Source organism: Takifugu rubripes, chromosome 4 (assembly GCF_901000725.2).
Source record: "Takifugu rubripes chromosome 4, fTakRub1.2, whole genome shotgun sequence".
NCBI lineage: Eukaryota > Metazoa > Chordata > Actinopteri > Tetraodontiformes > Tetraodontidae > Takifugu > Takifugu rubripes.
In genome coordinates this window covers 5,296,852-5,313,137 of record NC_042288.1, presented here as the reverse complement: position 1 = coordinate 5,313,137, position 16,286 = coordinate 5,296,852, and the positions used below count along the sequence as shown (strand labels likewise).

At 44.5% G+C, this 16,286-nt stretch overlaps 1 protein-coding gene across 2 annotated transcripts in view; it reads left to right on the top strand.

Annotated features, from left to right (window-relative positions):
- grid1a (glutamate receptor, ionotropic, delta 1a) overlaps positions 1-16,286 on the top strand; it is a 130,265-nt gene that overhangs the window by 96,133 nt on the left and 17,846 nt on the right. For both annotated transcript variants that reach the window (XM_029835615.1, XM_029835616.1), the window contains exons 5-8: positions 3,413-3,466; positions 12,352-12,525; positions 14,469-14,630; positions 15,303-15,422. In XM_029835615.1, the coding sequence (XP_029691475.1) occupies positions 3,413-3,466; positions 12,352-12,525; positions 14,469-14,630; positions 15,303-15,422 (510 nt within the window). The remainder of the gene's footprint in view (positions 1-3,412; positions 3,467-12,351; positions 12,526-14,468; positions 14,631-15,302; positions 15,423-16,286) is intronic.

Below are 16,286 nucleotides of genomic sequence, written 5' to 3'. Positions count from 1 at the left end.
CTAATGTCATCGCCATCACTGTTTATATTCCTCCGACCTGTAAAGCGAACACGGCCTGTGACGTTATTCACTCTGTCACGGCTGACCTGCAGACTAAACATCCCTGAGCCTTTATTCTCATCACAGGAGACTTCAATCATGCCTCCCTTAAGTCCACTCTCCCTACATTCCATCAATATGTCCAGTGCAGCACGAGAGACAGTAAGACTTTAGATTTACTGTATGCTAATGTCACCAATGCATACACCTCCACTGCACTCCCTCCACTAGGCAAGTCTGACCATAATCTCCATGCTCTCCCCATCATACACACCTGTGGTTCAGCAGCAATCGGTCACTGCGAGGACTGTTAGGAAATGGTCGGATGGTGCCGTGGACTGTCTGAGGGATGCCCTGGAGACCACCAACTGGTCTGCTCTCTGTGAACCACATGGTGAGGACCTGGATGGACTGACAGACTGTGTTTCTGACTACATCAAGTTCTGCACTGAGAACTCCATCCCCACCAAGAAGGTACGCTGTTACCCAAACAACAAACCATGGGTGACAAGTGACCTGAAGGCCCTTTTGAACAAGAAGAAGAGGGCCTTCACTGCTGGAGACCCAGCTGAGCTCAGGAGAGTACAGAAGGAACTGAAACGCAGACTGAAGGAGAGCAAGGACGCCTATAGGAAGAAGCTGGAGGAGAGACTGGAGAGGAACCAGACCAGGGATGTTTGGAGTGGGATGAGAACAATCACTGGCTTCCAGAAGAAAGGAATACGCTCAGCTGATGGTAACGTGGGCCAAGCTAATGAGTTGAACCAGTTTTTCAACAGGTTTGATTCTAGCCCCCCCTCCCCCAGCTGTCTCAATATTCCTCTGGATAACAATGGGTCCCCTTCACACCTCCCAGTGCCCCTAACACCTCTGCCAACTTTCCCCCCCTCCCCCCTGCTGACACTCTACATAGATTCCAACATGTCACCCATCCCCCCGACAGGACTATCCTTCACTTCTAGCCAGGTGGGGAGAGAGCTGGAGAGGCTCAACCAGAGAAAGGCTGCCGGACCAGACGGCATCAGCCCACGAGTGCTGAAGAACTGCTCCAGGCAGCTGTGTGGAATACTGCAGCACCTGTTCAACAAGAGCCTTCATCTTCAGAGGATCCCAGTGCTTTGGAAGACATCCTGCCTGGTCCCGGTGCCAAAGAAGACCCATCCCGTGGTACCGAGTGATTACAGGCCAATAGCACTGACCTCCCACATTATGAAGGTCATGGAGCGGCTGGTGCTGACACACCTCAGACCTCTGGTGAGCCCCTTTCAAGACCCTCTGCAGTTTGCCTATCAGCCCAAGGTGGGGGTTGATGACGCAGTGATATACTTGCTACAGAGGGCTTACTCCTCCTTGGACAGACAAAACACCACAGTGCAGGTCATGTTCTTTGACTTCTCTTCTGCCTTCAACACCATCCAACCAAGACTGCTGAGGGCTAAGTTGGAGAAGATGCAGATGGATGCGCCCCTTGTTTCTTGGATCGAGGACTACCTGACAACTTCCCAGAGTTGAGCTTTAGTAAGAGTAGAGAATTCACCTCTGATTTCGCTCTCCAGACTCTTGTCTGCTCATTTTTCACCCAAAAGACACAAACATTACATGCTGAGCTGCTGTGTTTCTCTTTAGGTGGCACAATACAGAAACAGAGGAAGTGGCTCTGGCTGCATGGTTTCTGAAGTGTCAGTGTGAGAAAACACTATAATCTTAAATATATTGCTGAATGAACCTTTTCTGTTAGATGTTTTTGCCACAAAACAGAAGTGCCACAAAACAAAATATTCATAGCTTGGTCATCAAAGTTTAAAGTTTTGGATGCTAAACATCAGTCTTGATCGATTTGTATGATTTGAATGTTGAATAAAGATGTAGTTTAATCTTGAAGCCGTGAAACTGACCAACCAGAGAACTTTAATCTGGAGCTGTCGCTGAAAAAATGACGGAAGCGTCAACACCTCCAAGTGACCCCTGCATTTCAGGCTGCTCTCGGATTTCTGTAGATCCTCTCACATTATTTGTCACATGCAGTCAGGTTAAACATCATTTATGCTAATAAAGCTTTACTGCTGCACTGTCCATATTGTCACTGTTCGTGGGATGTGAACTGGGTCTGAACCTCTCCAATGAATGCTTCCGTGGAGCCCAAGACTTCACGCAAACATATCTGCTTTTAAATCATTGAAACTGTACTTGACGTTGTCTCAGAAGCACAGCTTCTGACAGATTTAGTCTGAAGCAGCGAATGCAGCAGCAGGAGCCGTCATCTCTTGACTCTTCAAAGCAGCTGTTGGTCCATCCTGATGCAGCTTAAATGACTTTTCTCAGATGCATTTATGAAGCAGATTAGAAGAATCCTCTGAAGCTCTTTCACTTGATAACTCCTTCACCACGACGGCCAAAAGAATAGTCCATCAGACGGTCCAGCTATTTACAAGTACAAGTGCTAATGTAAATTATCCACATGATGGAGGGCATCAACATTGTGAAGGATGATCTGACAGCTCTCAAATCTTCATGTGGATTTAGTATTAAAGCATTAAAACAAAATCTCTCCGCTGGGCCTTAGTATCGTCAGCTTTAGCTGTTGTATCTGCCGATGGTGCTGTCAGGTAAATATACAACAGGGTTCTCTTGGTGATACCATGGGTCTTCAGTCTTTATCTTTGTGAAAAAGAGATTCTTCTATACACTAATGACGACTTGTTAAGCATGTGTAAAAGTCCCCGGCAGGTGGAGGGACAACATGTATTCATCCTGAGGTTGAACAGGTCTTTCTGAAGGTTTTAACTCTCTTTGATACTGGCGACACATTATAGTTTGTTTGCCTGAAGCACTGTGAGGTGTTCACAGACCTCCGTTTCTGCCAGCAATCAGCAAAATTTCCAGTTTACTTCCTGCTCCAAACAGCAGTAACCTGAATGAACTGGCTGGACTGAAAAGTGGGGAAGAGATTGTGGAGCCTGTGCCTGCGGACCATGACTACAGAACCAGACATACAGTTGCCTTTCCACTTGCCATGCTAGGTCGTCTATCGTAGTGGTGGCTGCTATAGCAACTTGAGCTGGGACAAAGTGGAGCACAATGATGCTTCGCGATATTCTACTTCACCCTTTCTTCCAACAGTTGCAGCACTCCTGTGTTGACGCTGGTGCTTGTGCACATGTACAGAAACAAACCTGTTTATTACATCATTTATAAAGGTAGGCTTGTCCAGGCAGTGAGATTATCTCTGATTTATTCATTTTCTTGTGTTTCTTCGGAGCAGGTTGCCTCTATTAAACATGCAGCTGAATAAGACCAGATGACTGTGATGCCACCACTTGTGCTCAGAAAGTTCCTCTTCACCTCTGACCTTTCTTTTTGTTTATTCCTACAGGCTGTGGAAACCAACTTGGCATCCAAAGACAGTCACTGGGTCTATGCCAATGAGGTGAGTCCAATCACAAACTCACACAAACACTGAGGGAAAGTCAGTCATTGAACATTCTCTTTGCTTCACGTCCATTTTCTTCTTTGGTTGAATATCTGCGAAGCTTTTATTCAGAAATGTTATCACTGTCCTCATTTGATGTGTTTACTAGTGCACTTTTTCTTCTCTGTAGCACTGCCCGTGACTTCTCCTGGTGCTTGATATTAATCTGATTACCCACAGTGATTTGATTTTTTGATATAAAGAAAAGACCGGTGACACTACTGCTGAAGGTGAATCGAACTCAACATGGAGGATTTTATCTGTCTTGAATCGCTTCCTCATATTTGCAGGCTGTTTTACGAGCCGCAGCCATGTTACCCTTCAGAAACACTGGTGAAAGCCACTATTTATGGTTGTTTCAGCAGCTTACATTGTTTCACCTGGTAAATAAAAATTAGCAGCGTCTTCTTGGCCAAAGGTATTGTGCAACCCTATTTTTTTGGTTCCAGGCTTATCCTTTGTGATGTGCTGCAGGTGTAGATTGGAAGTGATTTCAGGGATAAGTGAGTGCGAATTGGTCATAAAAGCAATGAACGCAGAGTTGTATAAAAGGGTGAATTGTTAGCAGTGTTGTGTGAAAGTGATGCTGTCAGAACAAAAAATATAATGTTTTCAAAGAGAATACTTTAATCATAAAAATATTTACCCAGTGCCTGTAGAGAACCATTGATGTGTATTTGTACCACTTTGAAATTTTTGTGCTAAGACTGCTGGGTTGCAGATGACACAAAAGACTCATGTGCACTAGTTCATTTTCCATATTCAAACCTCTCAGAACTGATTTTCCCTGAAAGAAGCCTCACAGAAACGCCGCACTGATCATCAAGCTCTTGTTTTGTAGTGATGTTCCGCAGCAGGAGAGCAGATATGAGGACCCTCCCACACAGAATAATAGATAATGAATTTCTCCCATGAAGCCACCTGTACAGCCTCTTAGTCTGTACATTTATCAACAGTGACCACCGTGTGAATGAAAAACAGTCTTGTTATGAACTGCAAATGATCAATGTACATTTCAGGCTTATCTATAGTGGGACAAAGCTCGGAGCCGGTACCATTTGTCTGTGATTTGATTTCCATGACACCCACTGCTGATGGCACAGAGATGATACAAAAGTTTTTTGTGTCATTGTTATTATTATTAATTCAGCCACACAGAACCACGAAGAGGTTATCATAGCTGAAGGTACAAATCACTTACCGTATTTTCTGGACTATATGTCGCTCCAGAGTTTAAGTTGCACTAGCCAAAAAATACATAATAAATAAGAAAAATAGATATATAAGTCGCACTGGACTATAAGTCGCATTTTGGGGTAAAATTTATTTGATAAAATCCGAGACCAAGAACATACATTTAATCTTGAAAGGCAATTAGCATGGATTAGCAATAGGGTTACAGTATGCTAACGTAACAAATTCAGCTACATGACCCACAACGAACTAAGTACGTGTCTGCTTTGTTAACGTAACATATTAACAGTTATTCAGATAACTATAGCATAAAGAACATCCGAGCAAGTTTACCAAACAATCAAGTCTAACGCCATAGACGAAGCACCGCTTCTTCTTCTGCATCGCTAAAGGAACTCGTTCCTCAGGTACACACGCCTAGAGCGCCCTCTTGTGGTTGTCAGTGTGAAAATAACGAAAATGTGAAATTCTGTAATGTGTTTATAAGTCGCTCCGGAGTACAAGTCGCACCCCCTGACAAACTATGAAAAAAAGTGCGACGTATAGTCCGGAAAATACGGTAGCCTTTTTTCACTGTGGTGACTTCACCCTTCACAAGTCCTCCATTACTGTTTGCTCCCCTCATGGAGCTACTGTTGCTTTGAGCCTGCATGGAAAAATCAACTCTTCCTCCTTCCGTCCAAACCAGTTCTATGCAGCTGCCGGTCACCTAATCCCAGCTCCTTCCACAACAGGGAAGAGGGGAGTCCTAATGTGACTCTGCTCACACGGGGCCCCATAAACGTAGCTGCCAGCTAAGAGAAGTGAGTGTCTGTCCCCAAACCACCTGTGAGTCCAGGAGGCTGTGTCTGCTAACACAGAAGGTTGTTCATCTGGGGAATCTAGATGGATCTCACCTTCAGTCGGTATCCCCCCTCGTCTTCAGATGGGGATGGTGACACCTGCAGAATGCATGATGGATGAGGTGACAGCGGCGGTTGTGACAGAGAGAGTCCAGGAGGACAGTCAGGTTGTGATGGATGTTACTGCCAGTAAAGTAACTGAGAATCTACTGCCACCATTGCTGCCGTCGCGCTGTTGGAGAGAGCGTGTTGGATCACCTGAGAGGCATCTTTCAATCCCATTATTGCCTGTTCAAGTGGTGGTATGGCACCGCATTTATCAGCTGGGTTTGGGTGCCACAGTTCTCCTGTGGAATCAAATAAATGATGATCAAGATGTTTTGGAACTGAGTCCACAGATGTCATCAAATTTAAATCGCTTCGCTCTAATGGTACAACAACTATTAAGTGGGTTACGAATGGCAGCATAATCCATGAAATAGGACACATGTTCTAATATCATCAACTGCAACAGACTCACGTAGTCCTGCTGAAGGTCCAATTGCTTTAATCAACAGTCTTTCACCAGGTTTGTTGTGTCGTGTAAAATTGACCTTTAGCTCACATAAAATGGCCGTAATGTAACATAACCACAACTTCCAGTCTGATATTTATCTTGGCTAAAGAAGTGATAGAATTAAATTAGCATTTATTTCAAATCAAATCAAAATCCATCTTTATTTATATAGCGTCTTATACAATCAAAATTGTTTCAAGGCGCTTTCCAGAATCCCAGGGCCTAACCCCCAACAAGCAACAGTGGCAAGGAAAAACTCCCCTTTAACAGGAAGAAACCTTGAGCAGGACCAGGCTCATGTAGGGGACCCTCCTGCTGAGGAGAGGAGAGGAGAGGAGAGGAGAGGAGAGGAGAGGAGAGGAGAGGAGAGGAGAGGAGAGGAGAGGAGAGGAGAGGAGAGGAGAGGAGAGGAGATGGGAGTGGAGGGAGAGGAGAGGAGAGGAGAGGAGAGGAGAGGAGAGGAGAGGAGAGGAGAGGAGAGGAGAGGAGAGGAGAGGCACAGAGCACAGAGCACAGAGCACAGAAACACATACAAAAATACACTATTTATGCAAGCCTCCGGCCGAGTGGGTCAGCGGGGAAGGAGGTCATCACGCAGCTCCGAAGGCGGCGATACCTGTAAATGAATACAGAAGGGGGGGAGAAGAAAAACTACACAAGAACCAGCATAACTCGTCTACTTGATGAGGAGGAGGAGAGGAGAGGAGAGGAGAGGAGAGGAGAGGAGAGGAGAGGAGAGGAGAGGAGAGGAGAGGAGAGGAGAGGAGAGGAGAGGAGAGGAGAGGAGAGGAAACCATGACCCAGTGGGGTGACAGAGGCCTGTCAGGTGATCATATTTCTGGACCCTGGCAGCCTTGGCCTATAACAGCATAGCTAAGATGTTAACCTAATGATTAGACGACCCCCTAAGTATGATAGTTCGTCTGTCTATGATAGTAACTGGAACTGCAGAATTCGTAACAATAAGCTTTTTCAAAGAAGTAGGTTTTAAGTCTGATCTTAAAAGTAGAGATGGAGTCAGCCTCCCGTACCTGGACAGGGAGCTGGTTCCATAGCAGGGGGGCCTGGTAGCTAAATGCTCGGCCCCCCATTCTACTCCTAGAGACTCTGGGAACCACAAGTAGACCAGCATTCTGAGAGCGGAGTGGTCTTTTGGGCTGGTAAGGTGTCATTAGCTCCTCCAGGTAGGATGGAGCTAGGCCTCTGAGGACCTTGAAGGTCAAAAGAAGGGTTTTAAAAATGATTCTAAATTTAGCGGGCAGCCAATGAAGAGACGCCAGTACAGGAGTTATGCGATCTCTTTTGTCAATACCTGTCAAAACTCTGGCTGCAGCATTTTGGATCAGCTGGAGGCTTCTTAAAGAGTTGTTTGGACACCCTGATAATAAAGAATTACAATAGTCCAGCCTGGAAGTAACAAAAGCATGAATTAACTTTGCAGCATCATGCCGTGTCAGTAGCTTCCTAATCTTTGTGATGTTCCTCAGGTGAAAAAAGGCACTTCTAGAGACTAATTTAATGTGTGAGTTGAAGGAGAGATTTTGATCAAAAGTTACGCCTAGATTCCTCACAGAGAGATGAGATGTTAATGAGATACCATCTAGAGTGATCATATGATCTAATCTATCCCTGAGAGGTTCAGGACCAAACACAATGACCTCAGTTTTTCCTTGGTTAAGGAGGAAGAAATTTGAACGACATCCAGAACTTTGTGTCTTTAAGTCAGGTCTGAAGCTTCACTAACTTCTCTGTCTCCTCTGGTTTCATGGATAAATAAAGCTGAGTGTCATCAGCATAACAATGAAAATGTATCCCATGCTGCCGAATAATGTTCCCTAAGGGAAGCATGTACAAGGTGAAAAGGATTGGTCCAAGTACAGAACCTTGTGGAACTCCATGGCTAACCCTACTGTATGTAGAGGGAATGCCATGGACATGAGCAAACTGGTATCTATCAGATAAATACGATCTAAACCAGTCTAGTGCTGTCCCTTAAATCCCAATCACATGTTCCAGTCTCTGTAACAGGATGCTGTGATCAACTGTATCAAAAGCAGCACTGAGGTCCAGCAGAACCAGCATAGAGACCAGTCCATGATCTGAAGCTATGAGAAGATCATTAGTAACTTTAAGAAGTGCTGTTTCTATGCTGTGATGAGCTCTGAAGCCTGACTGAAACATCTCAAACAGGCTGTTTCTCTCTCTGTTTCTCTCCAGTAACTGAGTCACCACCACCTTCTCAAGAATTTTAGAGATAAAAGGAAGGTTGGATATCGGCCTGAAATTTGCTAAGACATCAGGATCCAGTGATGGTTTTTTAAGCAACGGCTTAATCACTGCCACCTTGTAGGACCGGGGTACCATATTTTCTGGACTATATGTTGCTCCAGAGTTTAAGTCGCACTAGCCATGAAATGCATAATAAAGAAGAAAAATAGATATATAAGTCACACTGGACTATAAGTCGCATTTTGGGGTAAATTTTATTTGATAAAATCCGAGACCAAGAACATACATTTCATCTTGAAAGGCAATTAGCATGGATTAGCAATAGGGTTATGGTATGCTAACATAACAAATTCAGCTACATGACCCACAACGAACTGAGTACGTGTCTGCTTTGTTAACGTAACATATTAACAGTTATTCAGATGACTGAGCACAAAGAACATCCGACCAAGTTTACCAAACAATGAAGTCTAACTCCAAAGATGAAGCACCGCTTCTTCTTCTGCGTCGCTAAAGGAACTTGTTCCTCAGGTACACATGCCGAGAGCGCCCTCTTGTGGTTGTCAGTGTGAAAATAACGAACATGTGAAATTGTGAAAGTCACACCCCCTGACAAACTATGAAAAAAAGTGCGACGTCTGAAAAATACGGTACATAACCTGTCACTAAAGAACAATTGATCTGGTCCAGGATAGAGCTGCCTATCAATGGCAAAACATCTTTCAACAGGTGTGTTGGGATGGGATCTAAGAGACACGTGGTGGACTTGGATTTCTGAATTAGCGATGACGCCTCAGAAAAATATATAGGAGTGAAGAAGTTTAAGGGCTCGTTGGAGAACCTGTATGTTCCCACAGTCAGCACATCTGGTGATGGTCCAGTTGTTGGGATGGCCTGGTTAGCTTGTTCTCTGATAGGTAGAACTTTATCAGTGAAGAAGCTCATGAAGTCTTCACCACTAAGGGAAGAAGGGATACTTGGATCTAAAACACTGTGACTCTTGGTTAATTTGGCCACAGTGCTGAAAAGAAACCTGGGGTTGTTCTTATTTTCCTCAATTAAAGAAAAGAAATAAGCTGTTCTAGCCTTACGGAGGGCCTTTTTGTAAACTAATAGACTGTCTTTCCAGGCTACATGATAGCTGTCTATTTTACAAGATTGCCACTTCCTTTCCAGTCTTCGCACTTTCTGCTTGAGGGTCCTGATATGTGAATTATACCGGGGGCACACCTCCTCTAATTTACTATTAGAGGAGGTGTGCCCTTTGCAAAGGGTTGCTGCACTTTCAGCAATAGAGTCAACCTCAGCAGGGCGAAGATAATGATTGATCCCTGGGGAAACACACAGTGGTCCTGGGATTAGCACAGGAATCACTTCCTTAAATTTAGCTACAGCATTATCTGAAAGACATCTGCTATAGTAAGACTATAGTGAGGATAGAAGAATCCTTAATCATAAATGTAAAAGTTATCAAAGAATGGTCTGACAGGAGTGGGTTGTGAGGGAACACTGACACATGTTCTACCTCAACACCATAAGTCAGAACTAGATCTAAGGTGTGGTTGAAGCTATGAGTTGGTTGGTTTATCTGCTGGACTCAAGTAATGAAATGAAGCCATTTCTAAAGCTGTAATTTACAACGTCTACATGGATATTAAAGTCTCCAATGATAATGACTTTGTCCGTTCTAAGGACCAAATTAGATAAGAAATCAGAGAACTCAGAAAGGAACTCTGAATGCGGCCCAGCAGGGGGCCGATATACAACTACAAACAAAAGTGGCTTTTCTGTCTAGCTCAGATGGGTGATGCCAAGAGTCAGGCTTTCAAATGAACTGGAGCCATGTTTTGGTCTAGGATTAATTAATAACTTGGAGTGATAGATTGCTGCCACTCCCCCTCCTCGACCAGTAACACGAGGAATGCGATAATTAAGATGGTAGGAGGAGTAGAGTCGTTTAAGCTAACATACTCCTCCTGAAGCCAGGTCTCAGTAAGACAAAATAAATGAATGTGATGATCCGCTATTTAACCGTGGAACAGAGACTACCTCTATACTATAGACTCTATAGTATAGAGTATATAGTGTTAAATATATTATTGTTGGTGGATGATGGTTCTATGGAAGCAGCAGAGAGGTGTGTAAGACTACAACTCTGCATCCTGGTCTGGACCCTGGGTTGTCAGGTCACTTTGGGTCTAATAAAATTAGCCAAGTTACTAGAAATGAGAGAGGCACCATCCCGTGTAGGATGGACACCGTCTCTCCTAATCAGACCAGGTTTTCCCCAAAAAGTACTCCAATTGTCTATAAAGGCCACCTGGTTTTCGGGGCACCACCGTGACAGCCAGCGACGAAGCGACGACATGCGACTAAACATTTCATCGCTGGCCAGATTGGGGAGGGGACCAGAGAATGCTACGGAGTCCTACATCGTTTTTGCGTAGTTGCACACCGACTCACCGAATTTTGGTGACCTCTGACTGACGAAGGCGGGTGTCGTTTGCTCCGACGTGAATAATAACTTTACCAAATTTACGTTTACTTCTCGCCAGGAGCTTTAGATTGGCTTCTACGTCGCCCGCTCTGGCCCCCGGAATGCACTTGACTATGGTCGCTGGAGTCGGCTTCACATAGCGCAAAACAGAGTCGCCAATTACCAGGGTCGGCTTCTCAGCGGGTGTGTCGCCGAGTGGGGAAAAATGGTTAGCCACGGGAAGCGGTTGGTGGTGCACCGTGGGCCTTTGGTTTGGGCTACGCTTCCTGCCAACCGTCACCCAGCCGCCCTGGCTAGCCGGCTGCTCGGTTGCTGTCGGGGGACCGCTAGCTGAAGCTACGCTAGGCGGCTCCGCAGCAGCTAGCTTCTCCTGGCTATCTGACGCAAGTCCAGCTAACTCCAAGCTGCGGAACCGCATCTCAAGCTCACAAAGTCTCGCCTCCAAAGCCGTAAATAAACCACACTTTCTGCACCTATATTATCAGCATTTAATATCCCTGCTGAAGCTGATGGGTCTGATCGCTCTCCTTCTGATCATTGTTTTCATGTTTCTGTATCCTTATAATGCATTATCAGCACTTAACATAAATGTGCAGCTCTAATATTCTGCACCACCAATGATGCTGGTTTATTACAAACCATAATTCTAAATATTAAGAGAGCCCTGTACACAGATCAGCACATAATCCAGTTACCATGTACCTTGTTTTCATTTTGTCAGATATTGATCAAGAAGGTCAATTTGATTTATACGGATTCAAATTATATTTTTAGCTTCTAAAGCAGCAAATCAGTTCATAATATTTAATGAGACTGTGGTCTGAAATATGGTATATGGTTATCAATAAATGCCAGATCCGGCTCCTTGAACCACGTGGCCTAATCCATTTGATTAATGTGCCAGGACAGCCATACATATAATATTGTGTTTGAGTTAGAATCACCCGTAGAATATGTGCTGACATCGATTCAGTTCACACAGAGTACAATTATTTGTGGTTAAAACTTAAGATATGCTTCATACATGAGAAAAGCCAGATGGATCTGGAGACAGAGATTATAGCAAGACAGACAACCTACAACCTGAAACTTAAGGAAGAGGAAATTCACACAGAAGCTCAGCAACTACAGAGAGGTCAATTCAAAAGGTGGAGATCAAAGTGACTGATGAGCAAAAACAGGTTGGGTTCAACACTGCGGTGCTTTAGTGGTGACCCTGACAGCAACCTCACGCCTCTCTTCTCACTGTGGACCCAGCTTTTCCAAGGAGACTGACCGTCTGCCTCATCATTGACCTCGCCTGGCTCTCGACACCAGCAGGCAGCCTGCAGTCCCATGAATACTGATCCATCACACACGCTGAGCTTTCAGCTGGGAGGAAACCAGAGAGATCTGGAGGCACAAACGGTTACTGAGGCAACAAGTGCTGCTTCCCTTCCGAACAGTCCCTCTGAAACAGGAAAAAAAATAACCAAAAAGAAGTCCTAACTTAACTAATGTCTCTCTCTCTCCTCTCCATCTTCAGGAAGTGAGCGATGCAGATATCATGGAGCTCATTCACAGCTCTCTGGGCCGGATGACCATCATTCGACAGATCTTCCCACTGTGGAGAGACACCAACGTGCGCTGCATGAGAAACAATCATCGCATTTCCTCCTTGCTCTGCGACCCCCAGGAGGGCTACCTGCAATCGCTGGAGGTAACGGTTCCCTAAATCAGCTCTCAGAGCACGGCCCAAACAAGCTCTGCTCTGTTAAAAAGGCCCCAGCTGAGCTCATTTGGCCCTTCAGTCATTGGAACTCACAAAATTGCATGAACACACCAAAAGTAACTGACAGATCTGTCTGACCTCTGACCTTTAAGGACAGTGAATGGTGAAACAGTGCAGTAGAACAGCAGTAGCCTGTGTCTGACTGGTGGCAAGGTTGCCTAATTTTTCCTTTATTTTTCATCCATTTTGCTCTGAGTATTTATAGACCAGCAGCCTCACTTGTTCCGTCTACTCTGTCCAGAAATAAATGGAAGGGTAACTGGTTATAGTGGGAGCCAGAGGAACACAAAAGAAGCTTGTTTTCAGCTCTTTATTGCATGTTCCAGGAGAGGATGATGAGATGATTCATGCTTAATCATAATGATTTCGCACTTTCAGCAGTGAGTGGAGAGATTATATTCAGCTGAGGTGTAGGATGGTTCACGCCTGCAATAGCCAAGCCATCCATTCAGACTAAACGGGGGAGGGGGGAATATAGATCGAGCTCTCTAGATAAGCTAATTACAAGCAGACCAATGGCCCTGAATAAGAAAGATTCCTGTTCAAACCTTGAATAAGAAATGATTTAATGTCAACAAATGTTTATTAGAAGGATAGTTTGGTTTTATAGAGGTCACAACCTCAAACTGTTACCATTTAAAAAAGCTTAATCGTTACCGAGATGTGTGTTTCGTGCTGCTGGGACAAGGCAGTTATCTAAAAACTTTAATCCTTAGATTTTAACTGAATTCCTAGACATGTCTGCTGGGCCAATAATGTTTTTAGTCATCCCATGATATTTATTTAAATGTACAATTAATCAACCACCCAACTGTTTTTCAATTGTGTGATGAATTCATTCCTCCTTTTTTTGACTTTGATGTTGATTGAAGCTGGTATGAAGAGAGGGTACGCAATCAGCTAGGTCATTGAAATACACCAATAACTTCTCACCTCAGAGGTCGAAGGTCATGTCAGTATTTTTGCCACTCAATGCAAACCATGTGTCTTCAGCGCGTCCTCATTTCATTATTTATCGTGCTTAGTTGGGCCATGACAGCAGTCTCCCTCCAGTGTCTCGCAGCTCCACTGACTTCTTCATTTTCCTCCATATTCATCCATTTCTGGACAGATGGCAACATTATGTGGCTCCTGCACCCATAGTTTTCCATAATCGACATAAATATAATAACGGAGGAAAATTATGGTGTAAGCATACATTAAAATAATGAGGGTATCCCTCCGATCACAGCCCTCTGGCTGCTGAATGACCTCAAGTATCCTGACTTAGTGGTCTTGAGACGACTGACCTCAACTCATGTCCGACCACAAAGAGACTAAAGGTGTCATGAGCTGCACGCCCAAAGTGGCAGTTAGTGTTTCCCCCCCACTGATCTTCTGCTGTAGAAGGACTTGACTTGACCCAGAGGGCCTGTCAAATCAGCTGTCACGCTGAGACGGGAGGCGGTCAACATGATTCCTGACAGAGTTCACTGCAGTCATAGGGAGGAACTGATGGCAGCAATGAAATGAACTAAGCTGGAAGCATCTTTACTGCTGGGGTCAGAGCAAAGAGCTCTAATCCGCCCAGTTCAGAGGACTGTTCAACAAAACTAAGTCACATTCTGAGGGAAAGGTTGCACTTTATTGTTCTCACCAACGGAAAACACAACTATACCCTAATTTGTTTATCTCTGCTTTAATTTAAACTTGATCCTTAATAAATCTTAGTTCAATGGATAAAAACAACAGCATCTGCCTCCAGATGTCACCTATAAATGCCACATAAACGGGGGCTGAGGGGAACCAGAGAATGATAAACAAGGACAGACAGCATATCTTTTTAAAATTTGTGTGCTGACAAATGCCCCCTGCTCTGCCCCCCAACTCAGGTGTCCAACCTCTACCTGTATGACAGTGTTCTGATGCTGGCCAACGCCTTCTACAGGAAACTAGAAGACAGGAAGTGGCACAGCATGGCCAGCCTGAACTGTATGAGGAAGTCTACCAAGCCGTGGAATGGTGGATGGTCAATGCTGGACACCATCCAGAAGGTATTTAAGCTCAAACAAGAGCAGTTCCACTTATTAAGAAGTAAGATTTAAATGACAGCTTCTACGAGGTTTGACCAGTTTGACACCCCCTCACAAATTCAATATTTCAGTCTCGGTTATTTGAACAAAAACTGAATAGGAAGTCATTTACTTGATTTCCAGGTTAGAGGCTTCTGGGCTTTGCTGTAGCCTTTTGCACTTTTCTCATTTCAATAAGAATCTTACGAAGCAGCTTGATTTTTGTCTATTTCAAACTGATAATGGAATTTTTTTTCATGGTTGCCGGGATGCTGTTTTCATCTGGAGGGTGACATTGGATGCCTGTGTGGGGCACAGCGAACAACAGAGACAGAGTTCACATCAAATGTTCCTCTTGGTTTCACTGGAACTGAACTGCAGTCTAACGTGGTTCCTCTTACACTTTTTACTGAAAAACAATCTACAGCTTCTCAGGAGGAATGAATGGTGACGCTTGAGGTTTAGCTGAATTGCAGCTTCACTCTTCACTCAGCCTGAGCTGCTTTATTAGCTTTCTGCATCACAGGAAATTTAAATGATAAAGTCTGGTGGCTTCTATTTGTGACGATTGTGAATTTTGCAGAGCTGAAACAGTGAAGAGTAAATTCTTCTGTCCTCTCTGCTTCCTGATGGTCCTCATTCTTGTTTCTGCAGGGGAGGATCAGCGGCCTGACAGGACTGATGGACTTCCGTGCTGAAGGCTCCAATTCCCACGTGCAGTTTGAAATCCTTGGAACCAGCTACAGTGAGACTTTTGGGAAGGATGTGAAACGGGTCAGTGCAGCTCAGTACCACAGCACACAACCTGTTCAATAGCCCCAGCTTGATGCAGCTGCTGGGATTTGATGGAGGATGTAGAAATAGTTTGGACCCATTTCTGTAACTGGGAGTGTCTCATTTCTTTAACCCTCCATATACAAATTTACATATGGAGCAAACATTTTCAAGCTTCATATGTCATTTAATAAAATCCTTATCTGCCTAAACACACAACCTCAGGTTTGTGGGAAGGTAGTTTCATTAACCTGCTGGAAAAAATAGCTGGAACAGAAACAGGTTATGTTTCGCCGTGCTGCTGTTTCACTGCATTTCCAGATGTTGTAAAGTAGCAACACAAACTAACTGATTGTCCCATAAAAGGTGTAACACAACTGAAATGATGAATCTCTCTGGATGAGAGTCTTGTTAGTGGCTGTGGATGGCCTGGTTCAGTCAGGGACTGGCTGCAGAATGAAGAGGAATAGAGTTTCTTGGTAATCTATGTCAAGCCGGAATGACCAGAAGTGGTAATGAAGATTTAATCACCACTTAGCTTAGCTGAACATCATGAAGGCAATTAATCATAAGGTGGCCTTTAGCATTTACCGAGAAAATGAGCATAACACACGTGCTCCTGAGGGCACATGGCCTGTGGACGGGTTAGGGTTGTGGGGAGGGTTAGGGGTGAGGGGGCGCATTTCAACACAGAAGAGAGAAAGGTCAACATCAAAGCCCAAACGTGTAGTTCTCACTGACTCTAGGAGCCAACAGAGAGCAGAGGTCAGGGAGCACAGCAGCATGTGGTTGCTTGTTGTGAGAATCAGGCGGGGAATAAGGCGCCAAACACAGTCAGCACTCTGCTTTACCGCCTGGACGTCT